Here is a 25,284-nt window from a genome sequence, read left to right as displayed (position 1 = left end):
ATGCTCCAAAAGATCAAGGAGCATTTAACTTGACCCTCTATGGATCAGAATGTTAGACAAATGATAGCTCAATGTCGCTTTTGTAATGTAGCCAAACCCAACAATGCCCTTCAACAAGGCTGGTTAAGTTCTGAACGGGAGTCCTCTCCCATGCACAAGCTATAAATTGATTATTTGGGGCCTTTACCTCAGACTAAAAGGGGTCATTGATATGTACTCGTTATGACTGATGCATTTTCTAGGTTTACTTGGGTCCTTCTGAGCCTTAACTTTACCACTACCACCATGATTAATCACTTGACTAGTGTCTTTATTGTTTTCGGGCCACCTAAACAGCTGGTTAGTGATAATGCTCCTGTCTTTTTCTCAGGCCCCTTTAAGGCCTTCTGCTTTCAGAATGGTGTTAAGCATGTCACCACCATCCCATATTATTCCCAGGGGTCCTTTGCAGAAAGGGTTAATTGGAATCTTAAGTCTGGTTTGACTAGTTATCATCAGAAAACACCCAGGAAATGGGACTCCAGTCTTCCCTGCCTCAGTTTTGCCTTTAGTACTGCCACTCATAATGCCTCGCGAGTTACGCCTGCATCCTTGATCTTTTCCTACGCAGTTAATTCCCCTCTTTCCCACTTGTGGAGAATTCAGGATCTTATTCCACCTGACATTAATCTGTGGGTCATCAAGGAAAACGGGAAGAGGGCCAGGTGTAATATTCTCAGAGCTCATAATAAGCAAGGTGAGCATTATAATCATAACCGGGAAACCTTTAAGCATAGGCTGGGGGACCAAGTTTATGTCTGCAATTTCCAAGGGAGGCAGGTGCACGGTGGTAACCTTACTAAATTTACTCCTCATTTTCTGGGGCCTTGCATTATTATGCGTATATTGGGGCTGGTAAATCTCTTGGTTAAGGAGAACAACTCAGGCAAGCAATATCGAGTTCACCTTAGTCAAGTTAAGTTCAAGTAGCTCAAAGTTTGAATTAACCCTTTTCTGGCTTAAGTTTGAGGGGGGGGGGGGGGGGGGGGGGAAGGTTGAGCTGTGCTCACTCCAGACTATGCGTTTTCTTGAACTTGGCTGTCTATCTGTGTTTGGTTTCCTGCTGTTGTTGTGGTTATGCCATGGTTCTTCCTACTCCTACATGTGGCAGCAGCGATGTGTTTCGATATTTGCACCATGTACCATCTTTGGTCTTGTGCATATAGTTTCTGGCTAGGGGGTCTGCGGGAGTTGGTCAGTTGGTGAGGACCAGGGAGGATATCCATGTGGTGTGGTCGGCTGGGTCTGCTGGTGGTACCTGCACTGTGTCGGAGCATGTGTGGAGCTGTCCAATCGCTACAAGCTTCATGGCTCACCGACCAACGACGTCAAAGTTGAGTGGTGTGTTAAGTACCCAAGCCACGTCCGTTCATGTTATGTTGTTTGTTTCGGTGGTTCACTGTTTGGGAGCTTTTCCTGTGAGCAATACCAAGTGTTTGTAGTGGTGAAATGGAGCCGCCGTGCGGTGAAGTTAACTATATTGGTTCACTACAATTCAAGTGAACCAGTGGAATTTTCTGCCTTGTGGCCATTAGTGTTCCGGTTACCTGCCCTGGCCACTAACGTAACGTCAGGCAGCATTCTTTCCTCACCTGTTGTCACTGTCCAACATGGTGTGTAGTTTTGACAGCTTAATACATATTTCATTTTGGATAATTATGTCCATAAGAGTTTGGTCTTTGAGTTTTTATGTATCGATTGGTGGCAAGCAAGTCATTTGGTCAGTAGGTCTGTGACTGTCTCTTGCCTGGATTACCGAAGGATCAAGCATAGTTGGGCCCACTACCTGTCTCACCTTAGTGAACGTTATTGTTTCAAGGGCAGCCCCCCAACCCCTACCCCCTCCCACTGGAGGAGTCTGAGTGCCGTTGTCTGTACTGTCTTTTTCGTGGGTATTTTATGGTCTGTTGGTAATCTATTATAACCAATGTTTTAAAAGATAATTTTTTTATTGTGTTTTATGTAAATCAATGTATGTAAATTAATTGTGGGGCTTCAGCCACTTAAAAACTTTTTCTTAAATTTAGTTATTTTCGTTGCATTGCTTTTTCATTTAGTGTGCATTCAGCCATTGAAAATTTAAAGGGTAATGTATTTTTGAATTTTTGGATAATCAACTGTGGGCCTTCAGCCACTTAAAGCCTTATTCTCAAAATTTCCCCTTAAGTGAAAACATTGCGGCCTTCTGCCTTAAAAGATTATGGTAATATATTTTAAAATTTTGAAATTTAATTGTGGCCTTCAGCCGTTGGTATTGCACCCTGTGTATGTTTGTTAAGGCTTTCCACCTAGCTGTGATATATATATAATAGAGGGAAACATTCCACATAGGAAATATATATCTAAAAACAAAGATGATGTGACTTACCAAATGAAAGTGCTGGCAGGTCGACAGACACACAAACAAACACAAACATACACACAGCTTGTGTCTGTATATGTGTGGATGGATATGTGTGTGTGTGCGAGTGTATACCCGTCTTTTTTTCCCCCTAAGGTAAGTCTTTCCACTCCCGGGATTGGAATGACTCCTTACCCTCTCCCTTAAAACCCACATCCTTTCGTCTTTTCCTTCTCCTTCCCTCTTTCCTGATGAGGCAACAGTTTGTTAAAGCTTGAATTTTGTGTGTATGTTTTTGTTTGTTTGTGTGTCTGTCGACCTGCCAGCACTTTCATTTGGTAAGTCACATCATCTTTGTTTTTTTTTATATATATATATATATATATATATATATATATATATATATATATATATATATATATATATATATATATATATATAGGAGAGGATTGTAACTTCCCAAACGAAAGCGTTGTGTGTCTATCAACATACCAATGCTTTTGTTTGGTAAGTTACATCATCTTTGTTTTTATATACAGGGTGTCCCAGCTATCTTGTCCACCCAAAATATCTCTGGAACAATAACAGCTATTGGAAAATGACTTTCACCGGTATCAATGTAGGGCTGGGGCCCATGAATGTACATATTTGGAAACATTCTAAAACGAATACATATGTGTTTTTTAACACAAACTTGTGTTTTTTTAAATGGACCTCCTATATTTTTTCTTCAGCAATCCATAGCATGACAAAGCTTATACACAATGGCGTTGATTGCATTGCAATATTCCAATTACATCCCGAGATATTGAGATGCAAATTTCATGCTTGAAACACCCGACATGCGCTGCTAGCGCACGTCCTGAGGCTCAGGCGTGAACCCCATGCTGCCCGTAATCGCGATGTGATTGACATGTGTAATCACACCTCCATACTTATCAAGAGGTCCAAAATGAATAATACGGTCTGCTGCCATCAACTCTCATAAGCACATAATGGTTTCCCTCTTGCACGTTTTACGTATCTACATACACAATATGAACCAGTACCGATCGGTGTACACCCGTCAGGTTGTCTTATTTATCCTGCACACCCAAAATAAGGTTCATCTAATGGATTATATGACCCATTGTGCCTGTCGCGCAGGGCCTGGCTCTACCTAGTCAAGTGTCCAACGTAGTTCCCACTACTGCCACAGTTACCACTTCACCTTGTTTATGATTTGTGACCCATGCAAACTCCTGTACTCCACCACCCTCCGAGCATCCCATTTGTTGTTGCTTTGGCATGCAGTACACCGCTTGCCAGTGTAGTCATGCATCAGAGCAATCTAGTGACAGCATGGAGGTAGTACACATTGTGAATAAATGTTGTGTTGTGGAACTTATACTGTACAGTATAATGTACACAAATGAAGATATGGTAGAAATGCTGCTGATCTATGGAGAATGTACATTGACGGGAAATACGTTATGAGATTGCTTGTTTGTTGATAGTACTGTTAGCGAACATTATGATTATTAAGTTAATATGTCTGTTTTCTACCCTACTCTACATACCTGTACTGTACCCTGTTGTAGGTGGACGAAATGCTGTTCAGGCAGAATGACTGTGCAGAAGACGATTCCCTGACAAGCCATCGCCTTCGCGCCGGATGTTTGGTCGTCTCACATCTCGTCTACGTGAAACAGGAAGCTAAAATCCAAGACCTTGACATCGTCCTAGAACAAGCACAGATGAACGTGCTGAAGTTGCTGTTCTCACTACCATAGCCGTGAATCCTCAAATCAGAACACGTCAAATTGAATGTGAAGTTGGTGTGTTGAAATCAAGTGCACAGCGTATTCTTAAATGTCATAAATTTCATCCTTACCATGTTCATTTACACCGGGATATTCATGGACATGACTTCCGCAATAGGGCAACATTTTGTCAGTGGGCTCAGCAAAAACTTCTGACTAATCCAAATTTTTTTGCAGATGTTCTCTTTACCGACAAGGCATCATTCTCCAGCAAAGGAATTGTCAATATGAGGAATATGCATTATTGGTCCGCAGACAATCCTAAATGGCTCCGTCAGGTAAAGCATCAACGTCCGTGGAAAGTTAATGTTTGGTGTGGGATTATTGGAGATACCATTATCGGACCTTTCTTTATAAATGGCATCCAAAATGGCAGACAATACTCCAAATTTATACGACACAATCTTCCTGCTCTCTTGGACACCGTACCTCTGAACCGGAGATTGGTCATGTGGTATCAGCATGACGGATGCCCTGCACATAACGCCTTACGAGCACAATGACTTCTGAACTGTAAGTTCCCTGGTAGGTGGATTGGATGAGGTGGCCCAGTTAGGTGGCCTGCCCAATCTCCAGACCTTACACCGCTGGATTATTTTCTTTGGGGAGCAGTGAAGGATGCTGTTTACCAACATGAACCAACAACACCAGAGGACATGAAGCAATGCAATATTGTTGCTTGTACAGCCATCAAAGAGGAAACAGTAGCACGAAGTAGGGCATCCTTCATCCGCAGAGTGATCCTATGTATGCAAGCCAATGGGCATCACTTTAAGCATGAAGTGTGAACACTATGTTTAGTATGTAGTGCTGGTATCACAGTGGAAGTTTCTACAAAGGGCCATTTTACCCAGTGATGTTAAGAAACATTTGTTTGCAACAATTTGTCATTTAACGCATTAGATAAACATAACATTGATAATTATGTGATAATAAAACTAATTGGTTAAACATGTTTACATTCATCTTCTATGTCCTACCTGAACTTCCCAAATCAAAACATTTTTACCTAAACAACGGTAAAACTTTTAGTCCACTTGCTCGTTTAACTAAAACCATCAACATGAATTTTACTATTATGAGTGAATGATTAACTGTCACTTGTGCTAGATCTACAGTAAAGTAAAGTTTTAACATTGAATGGCATAACCTTTTTAGTAACGGATTAACGATAAGCGAAGTTAGCTTTGTGACTTACGTTGCGGTACACAGATATGTTCCAGAACCGCATCACCCCTAGCCTATGGGATAAATACCTGCTGGTATGTACGACGTTAATGCAGGATAGCAGCAGACCGTATTATTCATTTCGGACCTCTTGATAAGTATGGAAGTGTGATTACGCATGTCAATCACATCGCGATTACGGGCAGCGTGGGGTACACGCCTGAGCCTCAGGACGTGCGCTAGCAGCGCATGTCGGGTGTTTCAAGTGTCAACTTCACGTCTTAATATCTCAGAATGTAATGGGAATATTGCGATGCAATCAACGCCATTGTGTATGTGCTTTGTCATGCTATGGATTGCTGAAGAGAAAATATAGGAGGTCCATTTAAAAAAACATATGTTTGTGTTAAAAAATACATATGCTTTTGTTTTGGAATGTTTCCGAATATATACATTCATGGGCCCCAGCCCTACATTGATACCGGTGAAAGTTGTTTTCCAATAGCTGTTATTGTTCCAGAGATATTTTGGGTGGACAAGATAGCTGGGACACCCTGTATATATCACAGCAATTTTAACTGCATTTTTATCTTGTTGATTTTTAAGATTCTTGTTTGGGGGCCTTCAGCCGTGAAAGAATTGCATTTTGAAACTCGTAGTTGTAAAGGTTCGGCTATGTGCAGTTTTGGTTTAAAGGTGTTATTAAATTACAATTTTGAAGTGAAACTGACCGACACCTTGTTTGGCCCTTTCCACAATCCTAGTAACCTGTTCTGCCCAAAAGGTTTAGCGGGCGTATCACAATGGAAACAAAATATTATTAGGGGGAGCTGTAGAGGAAACAACTGTAGAGAAAGATAGAGATTAGAATATACTGAACAAGTAATTAACGATATTTGGTGTAAGTGCTACTCTGAGATGTAGAAGTTGTCAGAGCAGTGAAGTCCCAATGGTCCTCATCAAACCGGGCAGAACACATCTCTTGTTACTTCGCTCTGTTTATAATTTTGCCCTCATTTTGTTGAGGTGTAAACAGCTTTAGGGGACCTACCTCCACCAATAACATAAAGCCATTTTGTAAGTGTCTCCATGGCAATGCCTCAGTATTGTCACAGTTCTGCAAATGGCTTCTGTTTTCACTGTAGCCATTAGCACTTCACAGTTGAAAGCTGGTAACAGTGCTACGAGCTTTCAGGGATCCTCTTACACCATCTTGACTATAGGTGAGATATACAATGGTGGAGCACAGTGGTTGCTCAGTTTTCTTCCAATACAGGTTCTCTAAATTTGACCAGCAGTTTTATGAGAACCATGTCATCTTTCTTCTGATCATTTCCATTTAAGTTCCCTGAATATTTCTGCCACACTATTGTGTGGGCTGTTACAATATTAGTAGCATGTGTCTGAATCCATTTGACATCTGCTGCCATGCCTTCTTGATAAGGAGTACAGTATATGCCTTTTTGGAGCAATACTCTAGAGAATATCCTTTAGAAGCAACTATCAAGCCATTGGTTATGAGTTCACTAAACTTAATCTCTTTATATTATCTTAATCTAATTTGTTGGCATATTTCATTGTCAGCACATTACCATCTTGCTTAATTAAACCAATTAATTTCACTTTTTTGCCTTAATCACTGAAAAAATTGTGTCTAGAAGCAATTTTTGGTGGTTGGTGCACTTTGACCTTCAGCTCCTAGTTAAGAAGTTTACTACGGGCTATAATACAAATGGTCTTTGACATGTCTAGTTGTCCCCAACAGGTAATACAAGAAATAAATATTATAGTTTTCACAAACAATGAGTGTCCAGTCAGATATGCATAATTTTATTAATACTGTCAGTATCTCCTAGCTTATGGTTTTCTAGTGTTGTCAAATGGTGTTCAAAGAGCTTTTCAGCATGGTGTTTACTAGTGTGTAGAACTTGACATTTAACTCCAAATTTTTTGTGTGTGAGCCGTTTCACTTGCTCTTTACTAGTTCAACAATAGTATGATGTCAGCTAATATCCATCTACACATAGATGATTGAATTCAGTGATTTTCTGATGATGTTTTGAGTGGTACACCATATCTGCTTGCCCATCTTTTTTATTCATGAGGCCTCATATTTTTATGAAAGACATCAAAATGAGTGTTATTTCATATTCATGGCTTGTGCAGTTTGTTGTTCTTCCTTTGTTAGCAGCTGTAACTGTATTTGATATAAAACTGTCTTTCAGAAGTAGTCTCTTAGCAGAAGCATTCAAACACAAACTATGATATACATGGTGCAACCAAATATGGAGTGACCAATCAGTCACATCTGTGTGTAAACATCCCTAACTTTTGAGCAACTCTCAAAATTTCACATTTACACACTTCACAAAATCCTTTAAGAATGTAATGATTTAAACACATTGCTGAAGTCATCTTCAATTGTGTATGTTGAGTGTACCTGAAGTATTACTAAAGCCTTTGTTTACTGAGACCATTTCCCATGGCATATAAATGACAGCTGATGTTCCTCCAAAAAAAAAAAAATGGTTCAAATGGCTCTGAGCACTATGGGACTTAACTTCTTTGGTCATCAGTCCCCTAGAACTTAGAACTACTTAAACCTAACTAACCTAAGGACATCACACACATCCATGCCCGAGGCAGGATTCGAACCTGCGACTGTAGTGGTCGTGCGGTTCCAGACTGTAGCGCCTAGAACCGCATGGCCACTGCGGCCGGCGATGTTCCTACACCTGGTAACCGTATCTGAAGAGCAAATTCTGATATTTCCTGCCCATAACTATTTTTCATTACACAGATAGTGGATCAGTTTTTAACTGTTATGTGCATTCACCTCTACCAATTAAAATACATGGTGTGAAAGGTTATACACAACTTGTACAGAAACAGGTTGGCATGAAAGGATGAAAGGAAAGCGCTAGTTGAGAAAGGAGTGAGACAGGGTTGTAGCCTATCCACAGTGTTATTCCATTTCCACATTGAGCAAGCAGAAAAGGAAACCGAAGAAAAAGAGAAGAAAAGAAACGAATTAAAGTCCTTTGAGAATAAATAAAAACTTTGAAGTTTACTGATGACATTATAATTCTGTCAGAGACAGCAAAGGACCAGGAAGAGTGGTTAATGGAATGGACAGTGTCTTGAAAGGAGGCTATAAGGTGAACACCAACAAAAGCAAAACAATGGTGAGGGAACGTAGTTGAATTAAAACAGGCAATGCTGAGGGCATCAGATGGGAAATGGGATGCTAAAAGTAGTAAATGAGTTTTGCTATCGGGACAGTAAAATGACTATTATGGATGGAGTAGAGAGGATATAAAGTGTAGACTGGCAATTAAAAAAAAAAAAAAAAAACATTTCTGAAGAAGAGGAACTCGTTAACATTGAATATAGATTTAAGTGTTACAAAGTCTTTTCTGAAAGTATTTGTCTGAAGTGTAACATTGTATGGAAGTGAAACATGGATGAAAAAGACAAGAAGAGAATAGCAGATTTTGAAATGTGATGTTACAGAAGAATGCAGCAGTTTGGATGGGTAGATCGTGTAACCAATGATGTACTGAATAGAATTGGGAAGAAAAGGACTTTGTTACATAACTTGGCAAAGAGAAGGAATTGGTTGATGGACACATTCTGAGACATCAAGAGATCACCAGTTTAGTATTGGAGAGAAGTGGTGGTGAGGGTGGAGAGGGGGGGGGGGGGGGGGGGGAACTGTAAAGGGAGACCAAGAGGTGAATACAGTAAACAGGTTCAAAAGAATGTAGGTTACAGCAGTTATTCATAGATGTAGACACTTGCACAAGATAGAGTACTCTACTTAGCATGAAGAGTTGCAATTAGTCTGCATATTAAAGACAACAGCAGCAACAACAACAACAGTAACAACAACTGCTGACAGTAAATGGGTGTCAGTCTTCCTCTGGACACCCGCCGCAGAAACGAAACCTTCTCTAGATTGTTTGGCAATGGCAATTCTTTAGTGGCAATACAATTTTATTCATTGTTGTCTGCAGGAGCACTTGCAGTCCAATTCACTAATGATAGTGGTTCATACAGGTTGAGGTGTGGAGTGGGGATTGAAGTGTTGCAGGCTCCAAGCTTCTGTTGTTGTACAAATGCTGTGCACTTGAAGAAAGTGTGTATCCTGCAAATTACTTCTCTTGCTTAATTACGTAGAATTTTTCAATCACCATTCTATCAGCAATGAGAACTTGCAACAAATGGAATTAAAATTCACTAAATAACTCAGTGCCATCATGTTTAATGCTTGCACTGGCTGTGATATTCACAGCAGAGAGCTCAGAACTCTAGAGAATGTTCATCGGTTGTTGGAGAATGTGTGATGCAGGTGCACAGATCAAGCCTAAACACAACCTGACTTCAACTTTAGTGATGCTTGGTGTCTACCCCATCCAAAAGTAGGCACACCAAAACCTCCATACTTCTTTTCCATCTTGCTTTAGCTCACAAGTTATGTTATGTGCTGTCCGACTGCTTCTGAACTAATTTCATTTTCTGTACGGTTTCTGGTAAATTAGTAACATTACAGATCTTCAGACCCTTTTACTTACCTTTTCATTTTCTTAACTACTCTCAAGTGGTAATCCCTGTCTGTAGCTGTATCTGATTTGTGCAGTCCTGAAAGTAGGATGCTGTTAAACTAATTACTAATAAGTGACTGATATCAAGTAATTTGTTAAAGGCACACCTTCATTTTGGCGGTTGCCACTCCTTCTATGTCAGGTGTTTTCATATTTGTAATGCTAATCATCTGTGCACACATATGCTAGTGTACAAACACTCTCAAGAATCTGCAAATTTCTACATCGTCTATTTTTCCTACAGTAATTTCAAACTAATAGTGCAAAATGGCTGCAGTAGAGTAGTGCTATATTAGTTCTACAGTTGTAACTCCATGCTAACTTGGAATTAAGAAGCTTCTCCAACCTGACTAAAACCATATCCATAAATCAGGTTTAAATTTCCTAAAATTCTTCCCAGGATTCTCCAAACACATTGAAATCAATTTCTTATCCATTACAATAATTATGATGATGACAGCTATTATATTTTATCTTTATCTTGTCCTGCAGCCTTTATTGTTCAGTTCCTTCAAGAGAATACAAAGATCGTTTCCTTGATAAGACTGTGAACAATATCTTGTGCTACACTTGAGACAGTGAAAAATTCTGCATTTATTCAGATAAAAGTAGGAAAAAAGTTTTATTTAACCCTAGGAGTTTACATGAGGGCCACTCACACTGGAATTTTTTTGTTTGTTACTGTGCATGTGCCACTGCACTTATGCAGCCCACTGCCACCATCTAAATTCAGCATTGAGTATTATCTAGTAGAGGACGGATGTTCAAATTTGTGAGACATTTTTGTTTAATTAATTTAACAGAATTATTCTTTTAAGGGTTGCTGTGACCATGGAGTACACATTGTGTTCATTCGTGGAGTGTGAAGTTAATTTATGTGAAAATATCAAATGGGAATGACATTGTACTAACAGAAGATGATAATTGGGGAGCACTGCTAAAAGAACTCAATTGTGAAAGAGACTTCTGTGATAGAGATGATTCTGAAGTTGATGCTACTGCAGCAGTTATCGTCAATGGCAAAACTGACCAGTCTACCGAACCTTCAGACACTGAAGAAGAAAATACAGTCATCAATGGTAAGAGTGGTTATTATTGGAGCACAGCTGTGCATAATAGTTCAGTCTTCCCAGCTGCTAATGCTACAGTCCGTATTCCAAGAGTGTGGAAATAATGAATGAACAGATTTATGAATAACTGAGAACACCTCAAAATATTTATGTAATGTGTGCAATTCATTAAACTGCCAACAAAGTCTTTAGAGCCAGATGACTTTCAGCTTTCTTCACTGAAAAGTTTCCAAGACAGTTTTTACTTCATCTTGAATTATGGATTTATTAATAGTAATATTGATAGAAAAAATTCCTGAGAGAGGTGAAATAAAATGAGTTTAGTACAAGAGAGTCCAGTTTCATTATAATATATTCAATTTTTCAGTCAGTTTCTCCACCGAGTAATTGATGGTCATTGTGACCATGATGCAGACTAAGTTGACACTTATTGTGGTGGCTGATGGGAGCAACTGTAAGTGGGAAATGCCTGTATGTTTGCTCCCATCAGCCATCATGCTGAATGTCAAGTTAGTTTGCATATATTGTACACTTCGTGTGACAATTTCAGGGATGTACACTACTAGGGTTAATAGTTGGTAACAGGTCAACAGGCTCACAGTTTTCCTTTTGTACCTTTAATTTGACTTTAATTTAAATTTATTTGTATTTAATTTTTATCTTTAATATTCATTAAACTTTCACTCCAGGCTCTTCTTCTCTTATAAATACAAAAAGTGATAACATCTTATACAAATGTAACAAGACAAACAAAAGCATGAAAATGAATATTTTTATTTATGCAACTCTGGTAAAAGGGTAAAGTATACTCATCTACTGAACTGGTGAACAAGTATGATAATTTTAGTGCTGTTCAGTCATCACAGAACAAAACACCCACAAACATCATTGACAATCTCACCTGAAAAGAGGCTGATTTTCATAGGACAACATTCAGTGTGACGCATTACATACCACTTTACACATCCAAGAACTAACAATTTGGATTTTGTCCGCAGTCTTTAGGAATCAATTAAATTATTTTAAACTATCACCAATTAAAATTACTTACTAGGCAATATTGGGTTATTGGAACAGAAACATCAACAGCCGTAGTCAGACATAAATGTACCATAAATGTGCAGCTAATGTTTAGTATCTCAAGCATCATTTATAACACATACTGATTAAAATATTGAAAAATTCTGTACAAATTCAAATTTTGCAGCATACTATAATAAAACAAATTTTTGTGCAGTCTCAGTCATTGGATTCCACCTATAAATGAATAAACATTAATGCCACATTTGAAGAGAGCTTATATTTTTTCATTCTTAAAATATTCATACTCTACTGTGGATTCTTAAAGAACATATTATTCTCTGTTCATTATTCTCTGTCAGACAAATGTATTAAAAACCCAACACTAACTAAATAAAATATTGTGTTACACTTCAAACATATAATAAATAAATGTTAACACATTTGATAGTTTAACATCATGAACAGATAAGTTATTTGTTGGTTTGTAAAAAGGAACTGCAGCAGTAACAACAAATTCAACAACAACAATAATAACAAAGAATAAATAATCATTATCTGTGAGAGGAAAGCGCTTTTTTCACTACCTTTGAAATAAGCATGGTAATTATAATAAGAAATTGAAATTAAGTTTGTACTACGGATGCATAAGACAAAAATGGTTTAAATTTTCGTATATTGTATTAAATTTATTTTTAACATGAAATGTGGTATTTACTGCAAAATACCATTTCTGTACAAAGCAAACTTACATTAACGCTAAACTATTCAAACGAAGTGTATTGGTCAGTACCTGACAGAGCAACAGCAATCTCAGTGTAAAGTGTAAGTATAAGCAGGTGAACTGCTACTGTTAAGACACACGTGAAAAAATTAAGCCACAGCAGTGCAGTGCAGCTACATGTTGAACTACACTGCATAAGTTACAAAATTGTTTATTGAAAGCAGGTTCTCTGATTATGTGGGAAATAGACAAAAAGATATTAAAATAGTCCCGCAAGCTATACAAAGGTAAAACTGCGAGCAAGTTATAATTTGAGTTCAAGAACTTGATCTTCGTTGTTGTAAGAAACTGAAAGTCTGATTTCTAAAGCATTTTCTCTGGAAGGAGGGGGGAGGATGTTAGTTATTGCATACACATATTCATCACTAATAACATGAGCAGGTGTTGAATTCACAGTTAACAGTTATGGTGTGAAGGGTGAATAGAGACTGTCCTGCTTCACCTTTACCATCTAACAATGAATGACAAGATTAAATTCTTCAAATAATGACAACTCTAGGCTGGAACATCAACAATATTAGCAAAAGCATACGTTGCTTCTCATCGTAAAGATAATTCATTGAGTTGCAGACATGCACAATGAAAAGATAGTTACACATTATAGCTTTTGGCCAAAGCCTTCATCAGCAAAGAAAACACATACATTCACATAAGCAAACAATCTCATGCACACATGACTGCTACCACCAGCAGCTCTGACTGGAGATGGTCCTCTGGTCGGATGTGCCGGCAGTAGTGAACTGTGTGCGTGAGGTTTGCTTGCTTGTAAGAATGTGGGTGTGTTTTCTTTACTGAAGAAGACTTTTGCTGAAAACTAGAATGTGTAACAGTCTTGTCATTGTTCCTGTCTCTAACTCAACAGGTCTTTGGAGTCAGGTCACAATCTACCGTCTTGCTAATATTGTTGAAATTAAATTCTTTATGTGCTTCTTTCCTGTATAGTCACAATGGTAAGAACACATATAACATTGCACAGTTTTAACATTTTTCTTGTTCTCTATCAGAACTCCTGTTTTTATTGTTTGGAGCTTATAATTTTTCAGGGCTGTTTGTTCACTTTTTGGAATTAACAACAAAAGGAGGTTAGATATGATCCGTTTCTGCTCTTCCTCTAATACTGTTAGTTTCCTGAATAGCAGAAAAATTAATTCTCTGTCAGCTGCTTATTCTTCAGTCCCAAACATGTTTGTCTTAAGTTACTTAGTACAGTACGGTTATGTGGTAGGGAAGCTACTGGTCTATGTTACACCTGGAGATATGAAGAATGCTAACATAGGTAGTATTTCACCTCTTATGATTAAAAGTAAAATGAGGACAATAAACAGTACAAACAAAAGGCAAGGAAACTTTTAAAATTTGGTATTACAGAGGAATACTGAAGATCAGACAGTTAATGAAAAAAACTTAATAAAACTGATGAGAAAAGAGTTTTATGGCACAGTTTGACTAAAACAAGGAGAGCTACATCAGATCAGCCTTTGGACTGAAGACAACAAGAACAACAACAACAACAATGATGCATAAAGATAACATTTAAAATCTCAAAAATACTCTGTTTTAGAATGATCATAGTACAATGTGACTTAAGTACCATGAGTGGGAATATATTGTCATTTGTGTTCTGGTATGTTGCATCTCCAACCGAATGGACTAATTCACATCTCCAACTGACTGGACTAAGGCATTATATTTATTGGACCCTTAAATTTCTTAGACTTACTCACACAGTTTGTGTGATTTGTGAAGACAACTGACTCCCAGGAACAGCAAAATCTGTAATGTACATAGAAGTACCGTTTTTTGTTTTTGTGGGTAATTATCTGTAACTTATATAAACTAGTGACTTCGTCACACTGGCAAAATAGTATAAAAGACTTAACTGTTTTTCTAAACATACAAAAAAGGGTGCAGGGCATAACATACACATAATAAATAAAACATGAAGTACAGATTGGAAGTACAGTTTCAGTCTTTCCTAACACAGTTATGATTGGTAGATTAGGAAACATATAAACCAAAGATGCACATGATGTGTCTCAAGATATCTCTTCAACATAGGCAAAGATAGCAATGGTCAATGATCCAAAAAGAGGGATATGATCTATTAGATTTGAAATTCCAAGACAGGAAGGTATATAATACAAATTCATACTTGTAAATAATAGAATGGGCAAACATATTCTTATTATTGACTTCCAGTTCACGCAACTGAACTGTGCATGTACAACTAATGATACAAAGAGGTCAAAATAAAAGCTTTCTACAACAGCATCATGAAAGTAACAGACAATAAATGCAATCTTATGTAAGTGAGCTTGAACAGATTGATATGTAATGATTATATCATTGTAATAAATGGCTGATATGGATAAACAACTTGAAACATTTAGTAGTGATAGTCATATTCTTGTAGCTGTAAATCACTGTGACAAAACTGACAAGCACAACTTAACTAAATGCAACATCTTAACTGCAAGAATTTATCTGTTTATTGAGACCGTAGAGCAAAATATTGATTGTAAGTCACTTTCCTGTAAGTAACGGTGGATTTATCTCACTGTGCCACAGAGGTGATATATAAATATAATATTGTAAAAGCTTACTTGTAACTTTCATGTACTGATATGCAATTTGTAATTCATTTCTGAAAAGATCTCCTGAAAGATTGTTTTATGATATAATCTACAAACACAGCAACATTTATTACGATTAAGTGCAATTATGCCTTGCAGCCATAAGAAGCAACATATACTAGTTGTGAATAGGCTATAAGTTTTAATTATTAACCCTTTTGAGCTGATTTAGTCAAGGAAGGAGCCAGAGAATGCATCCCAAGGAAAGTCACTTGAGTATGGTACAGTACTGCATTGTAAAGCTACAGAGGCACTTCTAATTTCAAATAGTTATTTCACTTTATATATTCAATAAACAGTTTAGGGAGAGGGAGATGTTCAAACATTAAAAATGTGCCATAAATTACTGCACTGTAATTAAGTTGGGCCCAGCCTACTAAAATTTATTTGACTACTTGTGTTTTCATGCATTTACACATTTACTCTGTTTGGTCAAATGAGTATTGAAGTAACAACTGATTGTGTAAAAAATATGATTTTAAAAGATAGTAATAGTGACAGTGATACAAATGGTTTGTGACAATGACCTCACATACATCTGTTCCATATGATCACAATATTCTCTTACACTTTAGGCTCATAAATGGTGTTAAAACATTAAACATATTTTTATTAAATGTTGAATTATTTTGGGAAATGAGGGCAGAAAGCTGCTAAACATAACAGCACACACACACACACACACACACACACACACACACAAACTCTGCAGCCTCAACAGTGTTGCCACAGTTACATGCATGTGTGCTTTTCTGTGCTATAATGTATTGTCTATTCACCACATTTTGTAATTTCCATTGCTGTAAACTGCATTACATGTGAAATATTCTATTCTGAGAACCTGCCATGTCAAATTTTTGCTATGTCATATTACTGTGCAGTCTGATAGTATATACAATGATGACAGCTGTTTATTCATCAATATTACATAACTACGAGTATGATAACTTCTAGAAATTTTTCCCATTATATGGTTCATGTGTAATAGTTTGTTATGGATTATGTCCATGTAAAGATGTCCACCCAAACAAAAGAATGGAGAAGCATAAGTATGTGTTATTGATTTATATTTCAACATTAACATTTGAAATCATAAAAATTAAATTTAATGGTCTTTGGTATAACATATTTACATGACACTTTATCGTGTGTCTACCATTTAAAGCTCTTGAACCTAGAAACAATCTTGAAATGCAGTTGGAGATCAAAATTAAGGAGACATTCACTTAGCCTCTCTAATCAGTGCACACACAATCGTTAAGACTGAAACCAAATGCAATCACTGTAACTTAATGAAGTCCACAAACATACTATTACAAAAACAAGCAAAACAGACCACTTTCCTACTTGTAAGGAAACACGCATGAACATGAGTGATGACTCTGGAAGAAAAAGGCGGTAATTGCAGCAATCTGAACTAAGCATTACAAATTTTAAAAAACCTATGTAACTGATTAAAAATTAATCATTCTGACATGGTAAAGAAAGAAAAGCTGTTTCTGTTACACAGTCACTATGAAATAATTGTTTTAAACACATTAACTGACTACATTCTAAGAGAAAGAACTGTAGACAGTTTACATGGCAATAAATTTCACAGCCTTTTTCATAATTGTGTAATACTTTGTTTATCTATTTTACAGAACAATAATAAATAGATTTCTTTTAACATGAAAAATTAATTAATTTTACAATTGTTGCCTTCTTAAATTAACACAATAGTGTAAATGAATTGATATTATCTATAAGGCTAGTGAACAGTGTACAGGCCATATTTTTGTTTTCTGTTATTGCTCCACACGTCACATTTTATACAGCAGCATTTTAAGTTACTCGTGTTTCTGAATCATATATTAAAGTGCCCAACTTAACTAATCTCAGTTACAAGTGTAACAACAGTTCTTCAGATTGTAAACAAGGAACTAAACAGCTTCACTGAAAAAACAAAACAATGGACAATGACTCACAAAAATAAAATATTAACTCTTCAACAACACAGATAAAGATGAGAAGAGATGAAATACAGTAAATTCAGTTTTTTGTTGCCTACGAGCTGAAATGACATGATATCAATAAGTGTTCCAAATGTTTATGAAGTTTTACATATTTACAAAAATCTGAATAAATTTATATACAGATTTACATGATTCATGAGCAGAAAATTAGTCAACTGGAGGCTGTTCAGGAGGGTCTTGTGTAGCTGGTGAGGAACGACTACTAGAAGACAGTTCTCCTTCTGATACTGCTCCTTCAGGACTCTGATGTGGGGAACCATCAACTCCTGATACACCTGCTGCAATGGACATCTCACGAACATTACCTGGTAAATAATCTTTCCATGAGCGAAAAAGGTAACGAGTGAATTTTCTCAACTGCCTGAATTTGCAGTAGGTGGCTCCTTCTGCAGATTCCAACTGTTGAGTCTGTATAAGAAATCCTTTTTCCTTAAATGTCTGCTCCAACTTTTCTCGAGCCAAAGACTTTCTTGTTTTCCGTTTGCGACGTGATAAATGATATTGTGAAGAATTTTCCTCACCGACATCTGCAGGCCTGAAGATATGATCAGTGCTGTGTGCAGTACTGAAATGAGCCCCACTTTGTTCAGAAGTCCTATTCAGTACATTAGCATTCTGCAGTTCTCTTGTTAGCATATCATTACACACTGGAAATTGCTGAACATGAGTTCTTGAACTGTCTAGTGGAAAAATTCCTTGCGTGTGATTATCTTTCACAGGGATATTTCTGTCACCTCCACTCATGGTTGAAGCAGCTGTAAGAAAATTCTCAGATGGAGACGATGATGACGCTGCACTTGATTGTTGAAGTGATTCTCTTGGAAAGAATTCATACCCTCTCATAGATTTATCACCTGTTCCACTGTAGTAACGAAAATTACCTCCAGAATCTACAGAAAGCATTTTCTTTTCTTGAAGGCTTGGTTTAGCCCCTCCTGTAAACTTGAATTTGCATATGCTGACTTCAGTTGTGGGGTTAGTACTATTTTCACTTGGCATGGGTGGAATGAAAATTGCAGAGCGTTTCTTTTTTGTTGGAGCTCCAGAGGCTGGAGGGTTGCCCAATGGTGCCAGTCGCTTCATCCTAGTAAAACTGGTTTCAGACAATGTGGGTGTGGAATTAGTAGAATTTTTATGATTGGCTTCTACCATCATTGAAAATGCTTTAGGAATCACAGTTTTACTGTGTGTTGACTTAGGGTCTTTCCCAGGAACAATTTTGGTAGGATTTGTTTGGGTAGGAGATGGTGTTGCAGTGACCTGTGGCAAAATGTTTACTGATGGCAAAGGTGATTGGACAAACCCTTGACTCTGCTCTGGAGCAATAGGCACTATGGGTATTGCGCCTAACTTCTGGTAATATAGAAGTTGTGATTGAAGAGCCATTGGATGCACAAAGACTCCTGTACTTGGCCAGTACACATATCCAGAAGGCATAGGTGGAATGACAGCACTGTTAGGATCAAATGGAAATACTGACACTGAGGACGGATTTGGACACACTGAAGGAGGAAACATACTTAAACCTTCTTGTACACCTTCATTATCCGGTGTTGCAGAAAGCATGACTTTGGGCTCACTATTTGCAATCACACACTCACTGGGAAAGTCATCAAGCAGAGATTCACTTTCTTCTGTGTGGTCCGCCTCACTCGGTGATGGGGGTTCACTTTTTACTGTGGTAGCTTCACTGGTTCTTGACTCATAAAAATTGTCATGTTTCCTTAACAGTCTAATTTTTAGCTGATTCAAGTCTTTCATGCAAAGATTCAGTGGTTCCTCATCCTCACCTAATACTGAAGTCCCTTGGGCTTTGTCCCAATTCTCTGTGTCAACACGAGATTCCACTTTACCAACATTACGTAAATAATCTGCACTTACTGTAGTTCCTCGATTAGGGTCATGTGACACAGCTGTCAGTCGCTTTTCCAGTAAACTGCTGATAATCCTGTTCTGCACATCACTGTGATTGAGTGGTACATTGGCCTTAAAAGATTCAAGAATTCCATTCTTAGCCCTTAAAAATGATGAGTCATGTGCAACACTGGTACCAGCTGTGACATCAGTGGATGTGTTACATATGACTGGTTCAGGCTGATTTAACTGTCTTCCATGCCACTCTTCAGTAGTATCTGCAACAGCCTTTGCAGTCATGCCAGGAAAAACAGTGCCATAATTCTTGTAAATTAAATGGCATATGTCAGCTTTCTTTGGTTTTCTTCCTCTCCGTGGCTTCATGTTGTCAAGAGTTATTTCTCCCATATATGGCAGGTCCTGATAGTTCATTACCTTATTTGCAGTGTTAGAACATACATTTGCACTTGATGCTGTAGAATGGTTTAAGCAGCTGTTGCTGTTCACATCAGTTCCACTTGATACAGATGATATGATGACTGATGATCTTCTGTGGTCACTCTCACAAGATGATTTGTTGATTCCTGTATCTGCAAGGAGGCAACTATCAGTGTTTGCTAAAAGGCTTCCCAAAAGTCCTTTTGGTGGAACACACCTTTCACTGTTTCTGTTGACATTATGTCTTGCAAATCTAGGAGATGTTTCAGTAATTACACTGTCTTCAGTTCTATGTTGAAAATCCATATAGGTTTTGCCAGATATATCACTAGGTGCTGCTACTATATGCAGTCTTTCAATTGCAGTAGCTGCAGCAGTCAGTGGGGAAGTCGATGTACACTGACCCTCAGGTTCCCGCTTGATGACAGGGGGGCGGCGTGGGACAAGGGGAGGAACTGGACGTTGCTGCTTGCTCTGGGCAGATTTTGCAGCAGCTGCATCCTGCTGAGCCATAGCAGCTTCATAGTGGTCCAGATATTCTGGTGGAAGAGCCTGGTGATGGAATTTGAGCTTCCAGCGAGATCTGCGTCGTCCCCTGAAGTAAAACAAAGAAATTATCGCAACATATAAACAAAATGCTTCTGCCAGTTTGCAGTTACAATGCACAATAATTCAAAATCAAAATGAACAGATACTGTACCTTCCTCTGCCTCTTTCTCCGGGATTGGGCAAACAAGTAGATGTGGATACAGGAACTGAATTTTGACTCCCAGTATCATCTCTGGAAAAAAAAAAAACAAGTCTAATGAATATTTATATAGCCAAAAAGATCATGAGTTGAAGTAAACACAAGTATGATTTCAAAATAAGTTAAATATTATTACAAATTAAAACTAATGCTTGTGATGCATAATATTTTTATATGTTAAGTATGACATAATAATCCCAATATAAAACATCTGGATACCAGCCACTTTCATCTTTAAGAAAACATACACTCAAGAGCCAAAGAAAGTGGTACACTTGGCTGATATCGTGTAGGCAGCCACAACATGACATGGCATGGACTCGACTAATGTCTCAAGTAGTTTCTGTATTTGAATGCGCATGCCTATACCAGTTGCTTTGGCATTTCAGTGAATATCATGCAGTCATATTTGTGTAGAACAAGTATTGGGATATCTTAAAATACTTGCTTTTATTTTAATATGATTTCAAGCACAAATGAAATAATGATATGGATTAGTGTAGATTGCTACTCACCACAAAGAGAAGGTATTGTGCTATGGACAGGCACATTTAAAAGTAGACAGTTAGACAAAGTCCTTCATCAGTGAGAAAAACATACACAAACACACACATTCTTACACGCACAACTCTTCTCTCTCTCTCTCTCACACACACACACACACATACACACACACACACACACACACACACACAAACACACACACACACACACACACACACACACACACACACACACACACACAGAAGTCTACTGCTGTCCCTGGGCGTAGTGGTGCCACAGTGCCCAAAGATGACAGTATCCATGTATTTGTGAGTTGTGCATGTGTGTATGTGCTGTGTTTGGTTCTTGTCTGATGAAGGATTTTGTGCAAAAACTGATATTTTTCAAAAGTCTGCTTTTAAATATGCCTGTCTGCCACTCAGCACCTCCTCTATGGGAGAGTTACAATCACTACTAATTCATACTGGTAAGTAAATCCAGATTTTCCATTATTTAAGCAGAAGTGCCACAACATGTCGTTGCATGGACTCAACTAATGTCTGAAGCACTCAGAAAGGGAGGTGGAAATGAAATGAAAATTCTTGAGTTGAGAGGATATGTGATGTTATTTCAGTGAGTATAATACTGAGTCTGTATAAGCCCACTTAGCAATATGATGTTGCACCACCTCTGACCTGGATGCAAAGCACTGATTTGGTTTGGAAGAGTGCCATGAAAATTGTTTCCTCTTCATAGGCAAGCTATTCTAAAACAGTTGTAAATGGCCTTTGATATCCTGGATCCTGGCACAGGGACAGAAAAGATGTCTGAGATGAAAGCTCTCATGTAACAGATCTGAGGATCTTGCTAGTCACTTGAGTACCTCAACATCAGGCAGGCAGTTCATACACACATGTCATATGTGGATGATCATTGTCCCGTAGAAAAAGAGTGCCATGATACTGTAACTTGAGATGTAACACATGAAAACACAGGATGTCCATAACATACAGCTGTCCTGTCAGTGTTAGAGTTCCCCCAGTCACTACCAGCCATGACCTTAAGTCATATCCAGGTGTGCCCACACTATTACGCAATGAGTAACAACATGGATCCTCTCCAAAACATTGGAAGAAAAGGACCTCTGACCATGTGCCACCATACCCAACGACAATGGCCATTCAGGGTGGTGTGGAACTGCAGTTCATTGCTGAACACAATGCAATGTCATTTATCAACAGTCCATGCTTCCTGGTCACGGCACCACTCCAAAAGCAGCCATCTGTGGTGATAACAGCAGCCTATGCATGGGATAGTAATTCCTTAGTCCAGCTGCTGATAATCTTAATAATAAATTAATAAATAATGTGGGATGACACTAAATGCTGTAGGGAGTCAATTACTTGTTCTTGGGTGGCAGGCACAGATGTCAAGGGGGTACAATATGTCCATTGCACAATTAAGTGAACTTCATGTATGGTTCTCATACGTCTTTGATCGAAACCTTAGTGATGAATATATGTGCCCTCACATTCCCATCCAGTCCAACATTGGGTCACTGTCACATACAAATGCCCCACAAATCTGAATATTGCACAATTCAACCAGCCGATGCAATGGAGACCCGCAGCCTGAAACTCTGTCAGGGGCTGACAACACTGTCTTACATGAGCATGTGGCATCCATGTGTCCTTGACAGTGATCACTCAAAATCTGATGCTGCTCATGCCCCTTAAATACCCACCCAGACCTGATAACAACACTAAAAATGAACAGCACTAATGAACTGAGAAGGTTTTTCTATCTGTCATAGAGATTTGCAATTCTAATCATTTACATGCCTGCTGATGGTATGCATGCATATGATGTTACATTGACATCTGATGGTGTCTTCAGGATGCTTGCTTTTTGTCAGGCAGTGCATTTATACAAATGTAATATATACATTCCCAAATGGCAATAGAAACATATTTTAACCTCAAGACAATCAATACCAAAACATATCACTTCAGTAATAGCGGTGTATAAATTACCTAAATGTGGTGATGATGATGTTTCGTTTGTGCTCAACTGCACAGTCATCAGTGCCCATACAATGTCCCAATCTTTACACAGTCCAATCTAGCCACTTTCATGAATGATGAAGAAATGATGAGGAACGCACACAGTCCCTGGGCAGAGAAAATCCCCAATACAGTCAGAAATTGAACCCGGGACCCTGTGACCCAGAGGCAGCAACAATAGCCACTAGACCATGAGTTGTGGACTTATCTAAATGTGTAACCTACTGTGCAAGCCATGAATTGGTTTGTGGTGGATGTTACGCCAACATAATTTCCACTTTTCCTGTTGGCTCATAGATGATAGAAAGATTTCTCAGTATAGCTCCGTAGCAGCTCAGATCTCTCTAATCATGTGAAATGTATCATGTCCTTTCTTCCAAAAATACTCATATGTTATATATAAATTCTTCCAGTCCATATGCAGCATAACAGCAAACCTGTGCTTAACAGAATTGGTTAAAAACAGTCTTGGTTGCTATTGCAACCAGGACTGTTTGAACCCGGTTGCAATAGCAACCAAGACTGTTTTTAACCAATACTACATATGTTATATTTATTTGGTATGGCTGTTGTTGTAGGAACATGAAAGTTTGGTCAAGGAAAATCTGATTATCTATCCTTCTCCATCATCAATATCTTCTTTTTTTGTCTCATCAATTCTGTAACATTTACACTGTATTCAAAATAACATGTTCAAGTTTTCACATTGGATGGAAGACAGAATATTGGAGATGGAATATTAGTGTGGACTGGATAAGGATGGGGAGAAGAAAATAAACCACTGCTCCATTTAAGGGACCTCCTTAATATTTAGCATGAAGAATTTAGGGTAAAATGGCAAACCTAAATAGTGGTGCCCAGATGAGAATTTTAACACTAATTTCTTACATAGACTGAGTCCTTTTAACAAAAACTAATTTTCTGCAGTATCTCTGTTTATATAAGTTATTTTGGTCTATTTTAATGTGTGTTACATAAAAACATAATAATGAAAGTATCAGTTTGAAATATGAATGGACACAATGTTGATTAATTTGCAAAGTCTTGCTTAAATACAGTCAAAATAAATATATTTTTATCATTTCTCAAATTTATGAACAAAAAGAAATAATAAATCTATGAGACTATTGGGACTACCTATTTCTAATGGTCCTATTTGTATTCAGTTCATATGGATTCCCACTTTTGTCCTCATTGCTAGTAGTCAATTATTTATTTTCACACCATTATGTTGTATCAAACTGAATAACATTCTTTAGGATTTTTCTGAAAAGAATGGCTCCTTGTCACCAGCCTTTCACCAAAATATTTCCAAATCTGTTTTCAGTGTATTGTACAAGAAATTATACCTTGTCTGAATTTCACTACTTATCTGAAAATATTTCTTCATTCAGTGAAAATGGTCTTAAAACCAAGGCACTTACTTGGCAGTTTTACCAAGGAAGGATGGGCAGTGGTAAAACAATAGACCCTCATTCAGTACAGCTGTTCAAATCCCTGTTCCACCATCCAAATGCAGGTTTTCAGTGATTTTCCTAAACCATGTTTTGGGCCAGGCACCACTCACTGCTAACAAAGTTAAATTGAGGACTGTGCAGTACTCGAACAGGATATTACAACATAATGCCCAGGTGTACAGTCAATGTTTTGGTGATGGGCTCATCTTTCAAGATGATAATGCATAAGTGTACCATGCCCTCCTTACATATCCCTTCAGTAGGCACGAATCAACTGACTGGAATAACATGAGGTATGTGTTGACATAAACATGATTGACAATGCTTGGGATCAGTTGAAACTTGTAGTGTGTTATTGCTGGAACCCTTCTTGCACACTACATAACTGCTGGATAACTACCATCAAAGAGTGGGACAAGCCTGAGCAATAACATCTCAACCACCTTGCATAATGAGGACCAAAGCACATTGAAATTCATGAGGTGGAGCAGCATGGCACACAATACTACCCAGCAGCAGATTTTGATTTCACAGGTTTGCGAATATGAACACTTTTGAACAGACTGACTTTATTTTTTTATTTCATAGTAAAGTTATTTCTTTTTCTACAACCATAAGGCTTATTCTTGGAACCCCTACAGCCCATCAGTCTAAACCCACAGATGTTCAAATGGTGCAAACTCTTTGAGCAGTTCAGTCTCTGTTTCTAAGCTCAATTTTGTGATTATATTACTGAAGGTGATTATCTTATTTGAGGAAGATTTAC

At 37.9% G+C, this 25,284-nt stretch overlaps 1 protein-coding gene across 7 annotated transcripts in view; it reads right to left on the bottom strand.

Moving 5' to 3' along the window:
• Positions 1-11,357: 11,357 nt before the first annotated feature.
• The window catches only part of LOC124605321, a 33,562-nt gene continuing 19,635 nt past the window's right edge, over positions 11,358-25,284 (bottom strand). For all 7 annotated transcript variants that reach the window (XM_047136913.1, XM_047136911.1, XM_047136915.1 and 4 more), the window contains 2 exons: positions 20,468-20,548; positions 11,358-20,362 (listed from right to left, as the gene is read on the bottom strand). In XM_047136913.1, the coding sequence (XP_046992869.1) occupies positions 17,623-20,362; positions 20,468-20,548 (2,821 nt within the window). In that variant the 3' untranslated portion in view covers positions 11,358-17,622. The remainder of the gene's footprint in view (positions 20,363-20,467; positions 20,549-25,284) is intronic.

The sequence above is a fragment of the Schistocerca americana genome, chromosome 3 (genome assembly GCF_021461395.2).
Source record: "Schistocerca americana isolate TAMUIC-IGC-003095 chromosome 3, iqSchAmer2.1, whole genome shotgun sequence".
In the NCBI taxonomy this organism is placed as follows: Eukaryota; Metazoa; Arthropoda; class Insecta; order Orthoptera; family Acrididae; genus Schistocerca; species Schistocerca americana.
This window is presented reverse-complemented; position numbering and strand designations above follow the sequence as displayed.